The 19,665-nt window shown below is 48.1% G+C and overlaps 1 protein-coding gene across 1 annotated transcript in view; it reads right to left on the minus strand.

Moving 5' to 3' along the window:
* Positions 1–19,665, minus strand: part of INTS4 (integrator complex subunit 4) — an 83,740-nt gene that overhangs the window by 26,863 nt on the left and 37,212 nt on the right. The window contains exons 14-16 of the mRNA XM_040339947.1: positions 11,845–11,978; positions 9,627–9,784; positions 7,026–7,119 (exon numbers count right to left, since the gene is read on the minus strand). Coding sequence (XP_040195881.1) covers positions 7,026–7,119; positions 9,627–9,784; positions 11,845–11,978 — 386 coding nt within the window. The remainder of the gene's footprint in view (positions 1–7,025; positions 7,120–9,626; positions 9,785–11,844; positions 11,979–19,665) is intronic.

Consider the following 19,665-nt stretch of genomic DNA (forward strand, 5'->3'; position numbering starts at 1 on the left):
TGACAACACAAACAGCAGTGGTGACAATGGACACCCCTGCCGCGTTCCATTTTTCATTTGAAATGTTTGCGAGAGGCTACCGTTTATTTTAATTTTGGCCGCTGGGGACTGATAAAGGGCAGCCACCCAGTTCATAATCCCCTGGCCAAACCCCATTTCCTTTAAGGTAGAGAGCATGAGTCCCCAGTCTACCCTGTCAAACGCTTTTTCTGCGTCTATTGACAGGAGTAGACCTGGGGACCCCCTTGTCCTCATTTTCCGGATAATCAACAGTGTTCTAACACTGTTGTCTCTCCCCTCTCTCCCCTGGATGAACCCCGTCTGGTCTGGGTGTACCAAATTATTCATTTCCTGCTTAACTCTCCCGGCCAATATCCTTGCGAACAGTTTAATATCCGTGTTTAGCAAAGATATTGGCCGGTAGCCCGAGCATTCTTTCAGATCTTTGCCTTCTTTCGGGATGACAGTGATAATTGCTTCTGAGGTCTCCTTACTTAATTTATACCCTTTCCCAAGGCCATTGAAATACTTACATAGCCTTGGTAATAGTATCTCTTTATACTTTTTGTAGTACAGTACTGTAAAGCCATCTGGGCCTGGGCTTTTACCTGAGGCTGAATTTGTTATTGCTAACTTAATTTCATTCTCTGTGATTGGTCTGTCCATCCCCTCTGCATCTACTTGGCTGATTTTTGGGAGTCTAGCTTCTTTTAGAAAGGTTGTGATCTTATTTTCTTTCTCTCCTATCTGCCAGCTCTTTTGTTCTACTGAGTATAATTTTTCATAATATGATCTAAATGTTTCGGCGATTTCTTTTGTTGTATGGGCAACCTCTCCTTTTTCGTTTTTGATTTTGTCAATATAGTTCCTTGATTTTTTTTTTTTAACCATCCGAGCCAGATGTTTGCTTGTTTTATTTCCCCACCTGTATCTTTCCCTTGCTATTAAGTTAAATTCTTTTCTTGTTTCCTGATCCATGAGATCTTTGAGTTTATTTCGTTTGTTAACAAGGTTTAGGTAAACATCTCGTTGCTTACTTTCTTTTTTATGTATTTGTTCTAGGCTGAAAATCTCGTTGATTAATTGAGCTTTTTTACTAATCGCTTCCTTTTTTCTCCTTGCTCCTTCGGAGATCAGGGCCCCTCTTATTACTGCCTTGTGGGCATCCCATAGGGTAGCCGCCGAGATTTCCTCAGTTTCATTGATCTTAAAATATTCTTCTAATTCTTTTTTGATCCTTGTTGCGCTTTTCTCCTCAATCAGTAGTTCCTCATTTAATCTCCAGCTTAGATAAGGCTTTTGATTACCCGAGATTTTTATAGATATACTGATGGGCGCATGGTCAGAGATCGTCATGGGCCCTATTCTCGTCTCGACCACCTCCTCCAACATCCTATGGTCAATGAGGAAGTGGTCGATCCGAGAGTAGCTACCATGCACTTGGGAGTAAAAAGTGTAATCTCGTTGGTTAGGATTAAAAATCCTCCATGTATCTACTAGCTGACTTCTATGTAGACTAGCTTTGACCTTTCTTAATTGTGTGTCCTGGGTTTCTAATGTGCGGTGTGATTTATCTACTTTCGGGTCCATACAGAAGTTTAGATCTCCTCCTAATATTATCTTTCCCCTGCTGAAGTCTTTTAATTTCCCTAGGATTCCCAGCATATATTTCATTGGGGAGGTGTTAGGGGCATATACGTTTACAAGGGTGTAGTCTTCCTCCTCCAGTTTTCCTCTCAAAAAGAGGAATCTCCCTTCTGGGTCGGTTAGTCTATCTGTAAGCACAAATCTAGTACCCTTGGCTACCCCAATTGCGACCCCTCTAGCCCTCTTGGAGATAGTATCTCCATAATACCATGTGGGAAAGTCTGGCGAATACATCCTTACGTTTGATCCTATTGTCAGATGTGTCTCTTGTAGAAATGCGATATCTGCCCTATAATGTTTCAGTTCCTTCAACACCTTATGTCTCTTGCCGGGGCTATTTAGTCCCTTCACATTATATGATAGGCATTTAATTACTGACATCCTCATTTTTTTATTTTTTTATTCCTCGATCTAGGTCTGGGATTTTCCTTTCTAGGATTTACGCTCTCGTCTAGTTGTCCAGGTGAGACAGGGCTTCTTCCCTCCCCCCTCAATCCCTCCCCCCTCCTCTCCCCCCCCCTTCAATCCCTCCCCCCTCTTCACCCCTCCCTCCTCCCTCCCCTCCACCCACCCCCCCTTTTGATCCCGTCCCACCTCCCCCTCTCCCCCCCCCCCTCCCCCCCTCCCTCCCTCCCCGTTGGCCTTATAAAGACCTCTGAACCAATTTCCCTATCTTGGTTCAGTTTGCTCTGGGTGAGGTTTTAGGATTTTTCTTCTACCCCTCCCCCCTCCTTTTGAAAGAGGAGGTGGGGGACTAGTTGCACTCATCCTCCCCGTGACCACCCGGTGTCCCCCTCAGAGGCCCAGAGGGGAGGTGCGTCCCCAAGGAGGACCCAAGGGGGCCCCAGAGAGGCATGTTGTAGTTTAAGTCGGAGCCAGGTAAGCCAAGAGGGAGATGGGAGGGGAGGCTCGGGGAGGGAAGCCCCCTCCCTCTCTCTTACCCCCCCCCCACTCCCATCCCGGCAAGTCCGGGATCGGAATGTCCAATTTCCTGCAAAATTCGCTTAAATCCTCGGGGAATCTCAGAATCGCTGATCTTCCCTCTCTAGTCCCGATTAAACACGCGGGAAATCCCCAGTTGTATTTAATATTTAGATCAATCATCTGTTTTAGGAGTGGTTTTAACAACCATCTCCTCGCTAAGGTTTCTGGGGCCACATCGGTGAAGATCCGGATTTCCATCCCTTCGAAGACTATCGGGGGTTGCCCCCTCAACTTTTTCCATATTTCTTCTTTATCTTCATAAAATCGAAACCTTATTATAACATCTCTTGTTTGCTCAGATGACGTTCTTTTCGGATTTCCCACACGATGAACCCTTTCAATCATGATGGGATTGTCTACTGTTCTTTTCAGTACAGGGTTGAATATCGTCTGCATTATTACCCTGAGGTCCTCCCCCCTCTTCTCTGGTATTGATTTGATCCTCAGATTTTGTCTCCGGTTTCTGTTTTCCTGGTCTTCTAATTTATATAAGATAAGTCTCTGTTGTGATTGAATCTGATCGATCTGAATTTTTAGTAAGTTTGATTCTTGGGCTTGTTTCTCAATATGCTCCTCTGCTGATTCTATCCTGCCAAGCATGTGGCCCAGATCTGTCCGCAAGTTCTGTATTTCCCCCTTTATCGCGTTTTCCATCTTTAGCAGCATCTCTGCCATTTCTCTCTTTGAGGGGGACTGTACGTCTATCCTGCTGCTTTCCAGTCCGCTACCCAATGACACCTCCTCTCTTGATTCCAGGGAAGTTTCTCCGGAAATTTCACTCTGGGGCTTCTTATTCTCATTCTTTTTTATTTTATTACCTTGTTGTTGCTTTGTTATCCCCTGAGCTCCGAGAGCCTGCGGGCTTTCTCCGCTAGTCACAAAGGGCCTTATTGAGCTTGTAGCTGTTATATTTCTTGGGGTAGTGGGGGGGCCCCCTCTTGTTGATCTACTTATCATTCTACTCATGTTGGGTTTTTTCCTCCTGATTCTCTTCCCCAGCTTGACCCTTCGTTTCCCAAAAGAAAAGGGAAAACAGGACTTGGTGTTGATGTAATAGCCCGAGTAGCCTGCAGGGCGGGGGGGGATGGAAGGTGTCTAGGTATGACCCAAACAAACTAAGATAGTATAAGACTTACAAGGAGACTTACAAGGAGACTTTCAAAAAAAAAGGGGGGGGGGGCGGAAGGGGGGTCCAAACCGTGGGGCTCCCAGGGACACCCCAGGGGCATCCCCCCAAAAGAGAAAGAAAAAAAAAAAAAAAAAAAAAGAAAAAATGGAGGGTGCCAAGAAAAAGCGGAGGGGTAAACCCTTCTACATGCAGGTTTTAAGAAAAAATATTTATGCCAGATTATAGTATTGCCTATTTACTGACTTTTCCACTATTGATATATTTAAGTCCTGTTTAGCCAGTTAGGATCGGTCTGACCGTTTAGGAGAGTCCCCGTCAACCCCTCTAGTCAGGGTCACCCTAGACATGCAGCTGATCACCCATAAGTTTCCACTCCCTTGGTTTATTCGGTCCTCCTGGTCAAATATTGTGAAGTGTTCTGTATACAGTCGGATCTTACAGGGCTAATTTCCTCAGTACAACCCATGGCCGTTTTTCACACCCATACGGAACATGTCCCATCGTACTGAGTAATGACAAGCAATATGTGGTATACCAGGAAGTAAAGGGAAAGCTTTATGGGTCAATCACGTACATCCCCTCTAAGCAATATTTCCCAGCTCATTATGTCCACAGAGATTGCACCTTACCCCTTGCACAGCTTTAAGCATTCATTCCTCGTTTTCTTTCTTTTTTAAAGAATATACAAAAAAGAAGAAAAAAAAAAAAAAAAAAAAAAAAGATAATACCTCTAGTCCTGTGTCCGCCAGGGGAGGGGGGAGGGTGCAGGCTTTTCTTTCGGAGCTCAGCGTGCCGCTGGCTCCATATACTCACAGATATAGGTGGACATTTTGAGCGGTGATGATACTAACAGTGGGTGCTCTCCTCTCAATGCACAGCCGTTTTCAGTGACCCCCTGACTTGCCGCCCGAGATCCGACTCCCCGGTCCAGCACTGCAGGACAAACGAAACAGCACAGACAACGCTCTCACTGCAGCGAGGCGGAGATGGTCCCAGCAGCTCCGTCGGAAGTCGGCAACGTACGACGAGTGCATGGGGGACATCCAGTCTCCCACGTGTTACGATCCGTCCCGTCTCCGTCCCGCTTCCATGCTCCTTCTTCCTCACCCGAGAGCGCGCCTCACGTCCTCACGTGCGCACGCACGACATGCCGCCGGGGCAATCTGATTTTAGACATCTCTAATCTATTATTTAGAGACGTTCAACAGCAGCCCTCAACTGAAGTGCGAGCAAGGACACCCAACAAAGTTAAGAACCACGTCCTACCCCCTCAGGACACAAAGTGAACTGCATGTCTGCAGGGGCAGAACCACTAGAGGGAGCTACATAGTAGTCATACCAACTACAGATATCAACTATAAACATATGTTTAAAGTGATAGTAAAAGGTTTAAGTCTTATTCTTTAAAAATAACAAATATTTTACACTTACCCGCTCTGTGCAATGGTTTTGCACAAAGCAGCCCCAATCCTCCTCTTCTGGGTTTCCCCCCCACCATTTCTCCTGAACTCCCCCCGCCGAGTGCCGTCATAGCAAGCCACTTGCTAGGGGGGGCACTCGTGTGCTCACTCTCAATCCCCGCTCTGCGTGTCGATAAGGTACAGTACACAGAGCGGGGCTCAGCCCCAACCCCAGCTCCCTCCTCATTGGCTGTGATTGACAGCACCGGTCCTCCTCTTCTTGGGTCCTGCTTCTGGTTTCCCCTGCCGAGAGTCCTCATAGCAAGCTGCTTGCTACGGGGGCACCCATGTGTGCTTACTCCCAAACCCCATTCTGTGGCCCAGATTCTTAAGTAAGTCCTAATCTGCGCCGTCGTATCAATGCGACTGATTCGACAGGCGTAAGGCTCTTACGCCGTCGGATCTTAAATGCATTTTTTTTTTGGCCGCTAGGTGTCGCCTCCGTCGTTTTCCCCGTCGAGTATGCAAATAAGCGAGATGCGCAAATTCCCAAACGTATGCGCGGCCGACGCAGTGAAGTTACGACGTTTACGTTAGGCTTGTCCCGGCGTAAAGTTTCCCCTGGGTATATGAGGGGCAACCAATGTTAAGTATGGCCGTCGTTCCCACGTCGAAATTAAAAAATTTACGTCGTTTGCGTAAGTCGTCCGTGAACGGGGCTGGATGCCATTTACGTTCACGTCGAAACCAATGACGTCCTAGCGACGTCATTTGGAGCAATGCACCCTGGGTTATTCTTCGGACGGCACATGCGCAGTACGTTCGGCGCAGGAACGCGCTTAATTTAAATGCTTCACGCCCCCTAATTTGAATTAGGCGGGCTTGCGCCGGGTGATTTACGCTACGCCGCCGCAACTTTACAGGCAAGTTCTTTGAGAATAAAGCACTTGCCTGCAAAACTTGCGGCGGCGTAACGTAAATCAGATACGTTACGCCCGCCCAGTTTTACACGATTGTACGAGAATCTGGGCCTGTGTGTCTATAAGATACACAGATCTTGGCTCAGCCCCACCCCCTGCACCCTCCTCATTGACTGTGTTTGAAAGCCAATGGCTCCTGCTGCTGTGTCTAAGCCAATGAGGAGGGAGAGCGCCTTTGCTCTCCTGCAAATCACTGCACGGAGATCAGGCTCAGGTGAGTACAAGGTAAGGATGAGCTCCGGCGTGTTCGCACACCCCACGTGCAGAGCCCACCAGGAAGTCGGCACTGCGCTAATCACAGGCAGTGAGACATTTCACGATCTCTGCAGTAAATATAAACGGCTAAATACCTTTTCTCATCAGCAGTATATAGCAGTTGTGTGACTTCTATCATGTATGGTTAAAGCTTGTAGGAGGAGTTTTCATTCTACTCTGACTGTCCTACAAGGCTGCAGGACCCTCTGTCTGGACAGTGCTGATTGGCCCTGTGCTGATGACATGCACTCTTCCAAGAAAAAAAAAAAAACAACACTCTAGCAATACACACCAAACTGAGCATGTGCAGAGTACCCTCAATGCTCCGTTCTATCAGGAGATGGATTGGGCACAGTGGAAGAAGGGGAGGATCTGTGCATACAAGATCAAACAGCCTTTTTACACAATACAGAGGATTAACCCCTTAGTTTCCACAGTGAAAACAACAAGCATGCTTTACTGCAGGGGTAGGCAACCTGGGGCCCTCCAGCTGTTGTGGAACTACATTTCCCATGCATCCTCCAAGGAATGCTGGAAGGTATACAAATTTCTATATATATATATATATATATATATATATATATATATATATATATATATATAAAACATCCACTAACATAAGACACAAACCTTTATGAGAAGCAAGTGACAGCGCAGGTAGGTGGCCGAGAAATCTGCCTTGCCAGCCAGATCAGACTGCAGCTCACCGATCCGCTGGAGATCCCTGTAGGGAAAAACAAATAAAATATAAATACATTTCTATTTATTTATATCTTAGCACACCTCCATGCCCTTTATACCATGCTGTTGCCCAGCCATGTGCCCATAAATGCAATTAAAGCGGAGTTCCACCCTGAAAAAAATCTTTCCACCAAAAAAATATTTTTTTTTTTACTTACCCTAAATAGCGGTTGCTATGCGGAAGTGCCAAATCTGCCTCTTCATCCTCCGCGGTGGATTCTCTTCCTCCTCCTACACTCGGTTTCTTCTTGTGAATGGGGCGGGCTGCCTTCTGGGAACTGAGTGTGTCCCAGAAAGCAGCCGGCCCATTCACAAAGCGCCACGCTGCTCGCACATGCGCAGTAGGAAGCGGGCTTCACTGCCCGTTTCCCTTACTGTGGATGGCGGCGCCTGGAGCTGCCAGGACCGAGGATCGGCCTCGACGGGGGCTGACATCGCTGGCGACTAGGACAGGTAAGTGTCCTTATTAAAAGTTAGCAGCTACAGTGTTAGTAGCTGCTGACTTTTAATTTTTTTTTTTTTTTTTTACCGGACCTCCGCTTTAACTTTTATTTACAGGTTTACACGGTGGGATCCCTTTTTTTCTTATCCATCTATATGCGAGTGCATTGAACGATCGTGGATGTCAAAGGAGGGAATGCAAGAATGGCGACAAACTACGGTACCTAAAAATCTCCATAGGTGATGCTTTAAACTTTTTTTTACGGCTACCAGGTTAGAGTTACAGAAGAGGTCTAGGGCTAGAATTATTGCTCTCGTTCCAACGATCGCGGCGATACTTCACATGTGTGATTTGAACACCGTTTTCATATGCAGGCACGACTTCTGTATGTGTTTACTTTGTTGCGCAAGCTCGCGGGGAGGGGGGCGCTTTAAAATGTATTTTTATAATATTAAATTGTTTTTTTTGTTTTGTTTTTTACATTTTGATCACTTTTATTGCTGTCACAAGGAATGTAAACATCCCTTGTGACAGTAATAGGTGGTGACAGGTACTCTTTATGGAGGGATCGGGGGTCTAAAAGACCCCCGATACCTCCTTTTCACTTCAAAGTATTCAGATCGCCTAAAACGGCGATTCTGAATACTGTGTACTTTTTTTAAATCCGGCGCCATTGGCAGCCGAGAAACTCGGAAGTGACATCATGACGTTGCTTCCGTGTTTACAATGCGGAGACTGAATCAAAGCCGCTTACGGCTTAGTTTCAGTCTGCGCCAGGTCAGTGGAGGCGCTGGATTGAGGATCGGGTCTCCCGGTGGGACGGGAGACCCGGTCAGAGTGGCGAGAGGCGGCAGGAGGGGGGGGGGGGTGTCCCCTCCCGCTCCTCCGGCAGAACAACCGAGCGGCTTTTAGCCGCATCGGTTGTTATGTCTGGATAGCCAATCGTCGGCTCTAAACAACGGTAACGGGATGATGCCTGCAGCTGCGGGCATCATCCCGGTATAACCCCCGAAAGCCGAGGACGCATATATACGTATCCTCGGCGTGAAAGGGTTAAATGATGATAACTTAAAGTGACAGTACATCTTTTAATTTTTTTTTCCATTTTTTTTTTTTTTTTTTTAATCTTCTAAGGATTTTTATTAACATACTCTGTCACCTTGGTAACACTTAGCTGCACCAATCATACCCATATATACATTTTTAGTAATCCTTTACTGATCCCACACCTGTGGGTACAGCTGGGGTAGGCTGCAGCCAATTTTCATCTCTTGGCGCAGAACATTATATTGTTTTTTATATGGTTATTTTATTTTGTCCTGAGTTTACAAAAAAAGTGTGCTGTGAGCAATGAAGACGGCAAAGCACAGTAAAGATAAACCACATACACTCCAAGTATAGAGTGGCAGGTCGGTGAAATGGGATCTGCATCATGGCTTTAGAAAATTGGTCCAAGGATGGCACCCAAAAAAAAAAAAAAGTCAGCAACTACAAATACTGCAGCTGCTGACTTTTAATATTATAAAAGTACCTGTCCAGGGCACCGGCAATGTCAGCACCTGAAGCTGATCTGTCCCTCGGCTCTCGGGTGGAGGCACCGCCATCTTCGGTAAGCCTTGCGGCTTCACTTTCTGGTTCCCTACTGCGCATGCGCGATCCCACTGGTCCCTGCTGTCTTCTGGGACCCGTGTGTCTCCCAGAAAACAGCGGGGACAACGACTAGGTAGTCGCCGGACGTGGCGTAGGTAACTGCGGCGAGCTATGCCGGGAAGTGGGAGCAAATACCTGGATTACACAGGTATTTGCTCCCTCCTCCCCCTGAAAGGTGCCAAATGTGATACCAGAACTCCGCTTTAACCCTATTGTTTTAAGTTGAATTGTATTGTAACTGTACTGTCTCTATTTTGTAAAGCGCTGTGTAAACTGCTGGGGCTATATAAAATCTGTATAAACAACTGTTAAAAGAAAGCATCCGTTATGCCACAAGATAATTTCTTACAGCCAGACAAGGAGATCGTGAAATGAGGGGGAAACAAAACACCACTTACCGGATAGTATATTCCAGAAGCTCCTGTGATCCCTGGGTGCCCAGATTCTGTAAGCTATGGACACGCTCCAAGCTGGTTTGTAGAAACTGCTGAGATGGATCCTCGTGGGTGGAGCCAGGCTCTACATCTGGAATCCAGGACCACTTCACTCCTGGCAGCTAAGGCAAAGAAATTCTATATGCGTTAAATAAAGCCAACCTGAGCACAGACATCATAAAGCTCCTTGGTCATTGTCACCTCAGAAGTGCAGCTCTGCAGAACTACAAGGTACTATGGGGGTTGATTTACTGAAACTGGAGAGTGCAAAATCTGGTGCAGCTCAGCATGGTAGCCAATCGGCTTCTAACTTCAGCTTGTTCAATTAAGCTTTGACAGAATAAAACTAAAATGGAAGCTGATTGGGTTCTATGCAGAGCTGCACCAGATGCTGCAATCAGCTTCCAGTTTTATTTTTTCTGTCAAAGCTTAACCACTTCAATACCGGCCCATTGCAATATGACGTCCACAGATGGGATCTCCCATCCTGGGTGGACGTCATATGACGTCCTGGGCTTTGTGAGGGGATATCTGAATGATGCCTGCAGCTAGAGGCATCATTCAGATATCATTATTTGCCGGCGGCGATTCCGCGCACCATAAGGATTATCATAGCGGTGGTTCAGCCGCTTGATCGTTCTTATAAGCAGCGGGAGGGGACACCCCCCCTCCCGCCGGCATCCAGTGCTTCTCCGGGCTCTCCCGTGCCATCGGGGGCCCGGAGAGAGAATCGTCCAGAGCCGGATGGGAAGCATAGATGGAACTGGTGTCCAGTCATCTCTATGACCGTCGGAGGCCCAGGCGCGATGTGATGGCGTCAAGCCCGGGTACCTGGAAGTAAACAAAGCCGCGATTGCGGCTAGTAATCATGAGATCAGTGAAATTTTTTTTCCCGATCACATGCTTTCCAGCCTGGAGGAGAGATGTGGGGTCTTATTGACCCCGCATCTCTCCATAAAGAGGACCTGTCACACACATTCCTATTACAAGGGATGTTTACATTCCTTGTAATAGGAATAAAAAAAAAAAAAATGTAAAAGTAAAATAAAATAAAAATGACGTTAGCAAAAGTCCTGCAAGCAGCATCTTTGGGGGGGGGGGGGGGGGGGGGCGGGTTGGGAGCGATGTATTTAGCGCCCCCCAAAAACGTTCCTGCCCACTGGAATGAATGGGCAGCGATTCGGAAGCGCCGCAACACAGGAGATTTTAACCCGCTTAAACAGCGGAAAAAGCGCTGCTAAATTGAACTGTGCTTTACCATGAACGTGGCTGCGTCCCCAGTGTGAAAGGGGTCTTAAATAGGGGCTGTCTGACAAAGTGAAGCACACTAACAGATTTCGATTTTTTTACTACCAATGGCGGCGATCAGCGTTTTTTTTTCGTGACTGCGACATTATGGCGGACACTTCGGACAATTTTGACACATTTTTGGAACCATTGTAATTTTCACAGCAAAAAATGCATTTAAATTGCATTGTTTACTGTGAAAATGACAATTGCAGTTTGGGAGTTAACCACAAGGGGGCGCTGAAGGGGTTATGTGTGACCTCATTTGTGTTTCTAACTGTAGGGGGGTGTGGCTGTAGGTGCGACGTCATTGATTGGGATTCCCTATATAAGGGAACACACGATCGATGACGGCGCCAGTGAAGAACGGGGAAGGTGTGTTTACACACAGCTCTCCCCTTTCTTCAGCTCCGGGGACCGATTGCGGGACTCCAGCGGCGATCTGGTCCGCGGGTCCCGGAGCTTCAGACTGGGTCGCGGGCACGCGCCCGCGACCCACGGCTGGGAACTTAAAGAGGACGTACCTGTACGTGCTTGTGCCCAGCCGTGCCATTCTGCCGACGTATATGTGCAAGAGGCGGTCCTTAAGTGGTTAATATGTCTTCTTCTAATTAGTGGCAAGCAGATGAGCTTACAAATTGTCACCTCAGCCAATCAGACAGCCTTTAATTTATTGACACAAGTACAAGGCTTCTCCTGAATGGCTGCATCATTCTGCTAGAGATGATTGCTTTTACAGCCCAATAGGAAAACACAGATTACCGTATATTCAGGAGCCCCCAGATCAGACCAGATCTGCCCTCCAGGCCACAGGTTGGGTACCAGGGCCTTACAGTCTAGGGCCAGCTATGGCAGATCCTGACGAGTAGGGAAGTGATACAATAAAATGACTTACGTTCAATGCAGGGACGAGGTGCGACAGGCTATCCCGCAGGTAGGCGTAGTGGCGAAACAGGTGGCCAGTGAACAGGGCTGGCATGGTGGGGCAGGTTTTTGCAGCATTAAATATCAAAACCAAAAGAGCTATATCTGGTAAGAAGAGTTAAAGACTTAAAAATTTGTGCACTATAAAAAAATTGAGTGATTGCAAAGCAGCTGCCCCAGCACCCCCTTAAGGCTTGTCCACACGATCGGACTGACAGGCTGATGGTGGAAAAAGGGGATTTTTAATACAGCTTACCTGTAAAATCCTTTTCTTGGAAGTACATCACGGGACACAGAGCGGCATTCATTACTATGTGGGTTATATGGAGTACCTTCAGGTGATGGACACTGGCAATCTCAAACAGGAAGTGCCCCTCCCTATATAACCCCCTCCCATAGGAGGAGTACCTCAGTTTTGTAGCAAGCAGTATGCCTCCCAAAATGTTCCCCAAAAGAGGGGTGGGAGCTCTGTGTCCCGTGATGTACTCCAAGAAAAGGATTTTACAGGTAAGCTGTATTAAAAATCCCTTTTTCTTTATCGTACATCACGGGACACAGAGCGGCATATTCATTACTATGTGGGATGTCCCAAAGCAATGCTTTAATGAGGGGAGGGAGACATCTTCCCAAGACAACAGGATTTAATTAGAGGTACACTCTAAAATAATAATAATAAATCCAACTTAGTCAAAAAAAGAATAAATTTAAATGTAAATTTAAATCAAGGGTGCCCCCGATTCCGAGGGTCTTAAATCGCAGCCTGCAGCACTGCCTGCCCAAAGGCTGTATCAGTATTCCTTCTTACGTCCAACTGGTAGAACTTTGTAAACGTGTGGACTGAAGACCAGGTTGCCGCCTTGCATATTTGAGCCATAGAGATCTGATGGTGTGCTGCCCAGGAGGCGCCCATGGCCCTGGTAGAATGAGCCTTTATTGATAAAGGAGGAGGCAACCTCTTCAAGCCGTATGCCTGAGTAATTAACTGTCTAATCCACCTCGAGATGGTGGATCTTGCAGCCGCCTGCCCCTTCTTGGGCCTGTCCGGCAAAATGAACAACACCTCTGTTTTCCGAATCTTCTCTGTAGCTTTAAGATAGGCCTTCATGGCCCTGACAATATCTAGGGTATGCAGCAACCCTTCTTTTCTAGACGTAGGTTTCGGAAAGAAGGAAGGTAGAATCAAATCCTGGTTTAGGTGAAAACCGGATATAACCTTCGGCAGAAAAGAAGGATGAGGACGGAGAACCACCCTATCCTTATGCAGAATAAGATATGGTTCCTTACAAGATAAGGCAGCCAATTCTGACACTCTCCTGGCTGAAACTATGGCAACCAGAAATACCAATTTCCTTGTTAGTAAAACCAAAGGAATCTCAGCCAAAGGCTCAAAGGGTTGCTTCTGCAAAGCTGATAGAACAAGATTTAAGTCCCACGGACAAATTGGCGACTTGATCGGAGGATTAATACGTAAGACCCCCTGAATGAAGGTCTTAACCAGCGAGTGGGTGGCCAACGGCCTCTGAAACCACACTGACAGAGCTGAAATCTGTCCCTTAATTGTGCTTAATGCCAGGCCTTTATCCACTCCCAGCTGGAGAAAACTTAACACTCTATCAATGGTATACTTGCGAGAAAGCCATTTCTTGGACTCACACCAGCCTACATAGGCCCTCCAAACCCTGTAATAAATTATTCTGGAGACCGGCTTTCTAGCCCTGATCAGGGTGGAGATAACCTGCCTAGACAGACCTCTACCCCTGAGAATCAGGGATTCAGCTGCCAGGCCGTCAAATTTAGACGCCGTAATGCAGGGTGGAGGATCGGGCCTTGAGAGAGTAGGTCTGGTCGTAGAGGAAGAGTCCAAGGGTCTTCTACTGCCATCCTCAAGACTAGTGAGTACCATGCCCTCCGGGGCCACGCTGGAGCAACCAGGATTACTGGCTTGTGCTCCATCCTTATCCTGCGCAGCAGGCGGGGTAGTAACTGGAGAGGGGGAAACGCATAAAGGAGTTTGAACTGATGCCAAGGGCAAACTAACGCATCGGTTCCGCAGGCCATCGGGTCCCTTGTGCAGGACATGAACCTATCTAGCTTCTTGTTGAACCTTGATGCCATGACATCCACGTCTGGCACACCCCACCTTTGGCAGATTGTCTGAAAAACCTGGGGGTGTAGAGACCATTCCCCTGGCGACATAGTTTGGCGACTTAAGAAGTCTGCCTGCAGGTTGTCCACTCCGGGAATGAATATTGCCGATATGCAGGGCACATGAGCCTCTGCCCACAGAAAAATCAGGCTCACTTCCTTCTGAGCGGCCTGACTCTTGGTTCCCCCTTGGTGGTTTATATATGCCACAGCCGTGGCATTGTCTGATTGTATTCTCACGGGGAATCCCTTCAATTTGGATGTCCATGCCAGGAGGGCTAGCCGAGCAGCTCTGAGCTCCAGGATATTGATGGGCAGCTGCTTCTCCGCCGCTGCCCAAGTACCTTGGCGAGTATAACCATCCAAGACCGCTCCCCAGCCTTTTAGGCTGGCATCTGTGGTTACTATCTTCCAGGCTATGGGGCTGAAGGATTTCCCTTTCAGCAGATTCTGAGGGTTTAACCACCAGCACAGACTTTGCCGGGCTCTTGATGATAGAGCTAAAGGAAACTCCAAGGCCTGTGCTTTCCCGCTCCAAGCCGCCAGAATGGCTGCTTGTAGGATGCGAGTATGGCTCTGTGCGTAAGGTACCGCCTCGAACGTAGCCACCAGCTTGCCTAGTAAACGCATACATAGGCGAATAGTTGGTTCTTTTTTGCTTAGAACCAGCTGAATCAACTCCTTGATAGCTTTGACCTTTACCAGGGGTAAAAATACTCTTTGCTGAGCTGTATCTAACCTCATGCCGAGATATTCCAACTGTTTTGTTGGTTGGAATGCTGATTTTTCTCGGTTTAAGACCCAGCCGAAACTCTCGAGGTATTGACCCGTGAGGGCAACCGCTTGCTCCAGGCAAGCCGGTGAGTGATCTATGATCAAGAGATCGTCCAAGTATGCTAGGACCGTGACCCCTTGGATTCTTAGATTGGCTAAAATTGGAGCTAGAACCTTCGTAAACACCCGGGGGGCCGTAGCCAGCCCGAAAGGAAGTGCCACAAACTGGAAGTGACGCTGAGCCACCGAGAAGCGTAAAAATCTTTGATGTGGCTGAAAGATCGGTATATGAAGGTAAGCGTCCTTTATGTCTATGGAAGCCAGAAAGTCGTCCTTCTGGAGTGCGGCGGCTGCTGACCGAACCGATTCCATCCGGAATGACTGAACCTTTAGGTAAACGTTTAAACCTTTTAGGTCCAAAATTGGTCTGACATCGCCGTTGGGCTTTGGTACGACAAATAGATTGGAGTAGAAGCCTAGTCCTTGCTCTTGGACTGGTACTTCTACAATCACGCCCTGGCAGAGCAGACGATCCAATGCCGTTAGGAACGAGGCCTTTTTTGCTGGATCGTTCGGTACCCTTGACTCCTGAAAATGAGGCGGCGGAAACTTTAGAAACTCTAACTTGTAGCCTCTGGCCACAGATGACCGGACCCATCTGTCGGGGATGTTGGCTTCCCAAACCTCCGAAAAGAGACAAAGCCTTCCCCCCACTCGAGTGAGTGGGGGCGCCCCTTCATAAGGCAGACTTAGGGGCTGGCTTTGTTGGCTTGCGATACCATGGCCTCTTGCCCCCAGGGGCCTGTCCCTGTGACTTATTGTTAAAGTTGGATCGCGCAGGAGGCCGTCGATACTGCCTGGAATTTGAGGGCCCCGGGACAGGGGAAATCGGCCTCTTAAAGGCAGGACCCCGGAACTTCTTTTTGACTGGTAGGAGGGTACTTTTACCACTCGATATAGTCTGAATGTATTTATCTAGATCTTCTCCGAAGAGTCTTCCCCCATGAAAGGGAAACCCTGCCAGAAGTTTCTTACATGGGGGCTCGGCCGCCCAGTTCTTTAACCATAAGAACCTTCTCATATGTATTACTAATAGTGATAAACGAGATGCCTGCTGGATGGAGTCCTTTATAGCATCCACCGCAAAGCATAAAGCTCTGGGAATATCAGATAGCTCCTCTGCCTGTTGGGCAGGGATGTCTTTCAGCATCTGTTTAGTCTGGACCTTCAAAGCCTGACAAACTCCGATAGCAGCTACTGCCGGCTGTACCACTGCTCCTGCCGTAGCAAAGGAAGCCTTTAAAAGTGTCTCTAAACGTTTATCAACCGGATCCTTAAACATTTGTATGTTTTCTACCGGACAAGTTAATGTTTTATTTACGCACGAGATGGCTGCGTCCACAGCTGGGGGCGCCCATTTTTTGGAAAATTTCTCTTCCATGGGGTAGATAACAGAAAATCTTTTAGGCGGCAAAAAGATTCTGTCCGGTCGTACCCAATCTTGGTAAATCAATTCCTCCAACAGAGGATGGACCGGAAAAACTGCGTCATTCAAGGGGGCTTTTAAAGAGCCCAAGGAGGAAACTATCGGAGCCCGAGGCTCCGGTAAGGGCAACTTAAATGCCGATCGGACCATGTCTGTCAAGGACTGGATCCACAGACTTTCTGCTTGGGAGGCAGAGAAAGGTTCCTCCACAGTAGAATCCTCAAGCTCTGAACCTTCTAGGTTCTGGTCCACTAGGTCCTCCTGAGATTCTAAGTCTCCTAGGGAGAGAACCTCCGCATCTGAGTATACACACTTTGGTGAAGGGGACCTAGTCCGCTTTTTGTCTGGCAATGAATTAGCGATCATAGCTGCCAATCTTTTCTCTAGCCCTCCTAAGGAGATAGCTAGCATTTCCTCAGTGATAAACACCGGGTTGGGAGGATCTGGGCCAGCCTCCGCACCAGACCCCCCTATTGGCTCAACCAAGGCGGCCATCCCTGGGTCAACAGGTGGGGAGAGTACTGGCATAGCCTGACTCATATCCTCAGAATCTGAGGGGGAACCCTTTTGTTTTTTGGTATTTTTTGCCCCTCTAGATCCCGAGCCTTTGGGAGCCATGGTACAAGACCGAGGTACCCCAGCATACAACAACTGACTGTTTGTAGCTAGGAAAAAATTACGTGGTTAAGGGAACAGTAGTATTACTAATGTCCCTAACCTGGTGGGGCTCCGTATGTTCCAACAAAAAAGAACCACTTTTTTTTTTTTTTTTTCAATACATTATTATATATATATTTTCTTTACCTTATTAAAGGCTTTTTTTTTCTTTTTTTTTAAAACATACAGCCCCACCAATACTTTACCAGCCTCCAACCTGCTGCAAAGAGGATTTTTAGGCTTAATAGATATGCATAGGCTAAGCCTAGCATGTACTACCCCTTTCCTGCCACCGGGGGTCACTAGTGTGCCGCTCTGTGTCCTCTCGCTCTCAGCTCAGTTTCAGACTGAGCCATAACGAGGACCTGCTTCAAATAACAGAGGCGAAAGCCCGCCTCTTTCGACGCCGGCCTGCACGCTCCCCGCCCCCCCCCCCCCCGAACGGCGCGAAACTGCTCTATTAAGTGTGCACGCGCCCGCGCGCGCGCCCGTATGTCAGGGGAGGGGAACACATGGAGACGCGCTGCCAGGCTTCAGGAAGCAGGGAGAGGATCGCCCCTACGGCTGCAGAGCGGCAATTTCAAAAACCCCGGCCAGGTAGGACTTAAACACAGGCCTCTTAAAGGACACATTTATAGCCCTGGGACAGATCTCCAAAGAAGACCTTCCCAACCAGCGGGGCAGCAGGTAGCCAGCAAAGAGATGCCTAGACAGGGGGATCCAGTCATGGGGGGAAAAGTTAGATCATCCAGACATAACAGACATAGTGACCATGGTGCCAATGCAGAGCATACTCAGGCAAACCCCCCGCAGATCTCCCCTGGAGAGTCCACTGTCGGACCAAGTCCCGCAGACTCTCCACTTACCTGCTCCATGCCGCAGGACGTTTGCCAAGCAACAACAGTCCAATCTTCTCCCATCTCCGTGGGTAAAGTAGTAGACCATCAGGTACTGGGGTCCTAGGAAGGAACCGACTGACCTGGACCTATATAGCACCCTGGCAAACAGGATACTTTTGGCTTAGGAAAAGCTCTAAGTCCTGGGCCCAGGGTCCATCCCTCTAGAGAGGGCATTATAGGCAAAACCCCACGGTTTGGGGCCCGGGTACTGTCCACTTTGGCGCTGAGGCACTTTGGACAGATCCGGTTAGCCCGCCTTAATCCCAAGGATACAGAGGCAAAGCTAATCCATGACCAACACCTAAGACACTGGCGAAAAAACTGAGGTACTCCTCCTATGGGAGGGGGTTATATAGGGAGGGGACTTCCTGTTTGAGATTGCCAGTGTCCATCACCTGAAGGTACTCCATATAACCCACATAGTAATGAATATGCCGCTCTGTGTCCCGTGATGTACGAGAAAGAAATCTGACCGTTTCTATGCTCCATCGGACAATTGTCGTCGGATTTTCCGGACAAATGTTGGATGGCATGCTTTAAAATGTTCCGGACAATGGTCTGTTGTCGGATTTTTCCGACAGACAAAAGTCCAAAGTACAAACACGCATGATCGGAAGCAATGCTGGCCAAACACAACATTAGCAGATGGTGCTCAAAGAGTGGCACTACAGATCTGAAATACCACGTAGTACGTCACTACGTTCGTTTTTGTTGGCCGACAATTGTGTGCCGTTTGAATGCCAGATAAAATCCAGCCCTTCGGACAAAAGTCCAACGCTTTGTCTGCGGAAAATCCGATCGTGTGTACGAAAGGTTTAATACTTACCTGAGGTCCATCTTTGTCCAGAGATGCTCACGAGTGCCTCGCCGCCTAAGACGCTCCCTCCTGATTGGCTGAGACACCGCAGCGGCGCCACCGGCTAACTAACTTTAATTGACAGCAGTGGGAGCCAATCAGGAGAGAGAGGGGGCGGGCTGAACCTGGGCTGCATGTCTTAAATGGACACAGAGCTGTGGCTCGGGTGCCCCATAGCAAGCTGCTTGTTGTGGGGGAACTCAAGAGGGAGGGGCCAGGAGAGCCGAAGAGGGACCCGAGAAGAGGAGGGTCAGGGCTGCTCTGTGCAAAACCAATTGCACATAGCAGCCAAGTATAACATGTTTGTTATTTTCATACATACTAGCGCCAATTTAGATAGGAGCCAATTAACCTGCCAGCATGTCTTCGGAGTGTGGAAGGAAACCGGAATACTCGGAGGAAACCCATACAGGTACTGGGAGAACATGCAAACTCCAGGCAGGTAGTGCGGTGGTTGGGATTCAGACAGACAACCTTAGTGCTGCTAGGCGGAAGTGCTAACCTCTTAGCCACTGTGCTGCCCAAAATACAGCCATTCAAGAAAATGATGAACTAGATTGACGCCAGGAGGACCAGAAGTAAAGGTTTCAAAAGTTATGAAACTTCCAGAGTATAGATTCCAAAAAAGGATCCTTAACCACTTGAGACCCGCGCTATTGACAAAAGACGTCAACAGCGCGGCTCTCAAGTGCCAAGTGGACGTCTTTTAAAGTGCATTACCCGCGCGCATGCAGCGGGTAAACACTGTCCCGACGCATCGCTGAAGAGCCGATGCGTGTACCTGGCGGCCGCGATGTTCGCCGGGTACACGCGATCGTCGGTAACACAGCAGGGACGTGGAGCTCTGTGTGTAAACACAGAGCTCCACGTGCTGTCAGAGGAGAGGAGACCGATCTGTGTTCCTTGTACATAGGGACACAGCATCGGTCACCTCCCCCAGTCACCCCCCTCCCCCCCCACAGTTAGAACACACCC

The sequence above is a fragment of the Rana temporaria genome, chromosome 2 (genome assembly GCF_905171775.1).
Source record: "Rana temporaria chromosome 2, aRanTem1.1, whole genome shotgun sequence".
In the NCBI taxonomy this organism is placed as follows: domain Eukaryota; kingdom Metazoa; phylum Chordata; class Amphibia; order Anura; family Ranidae; genus Rana; species Rana temporaria.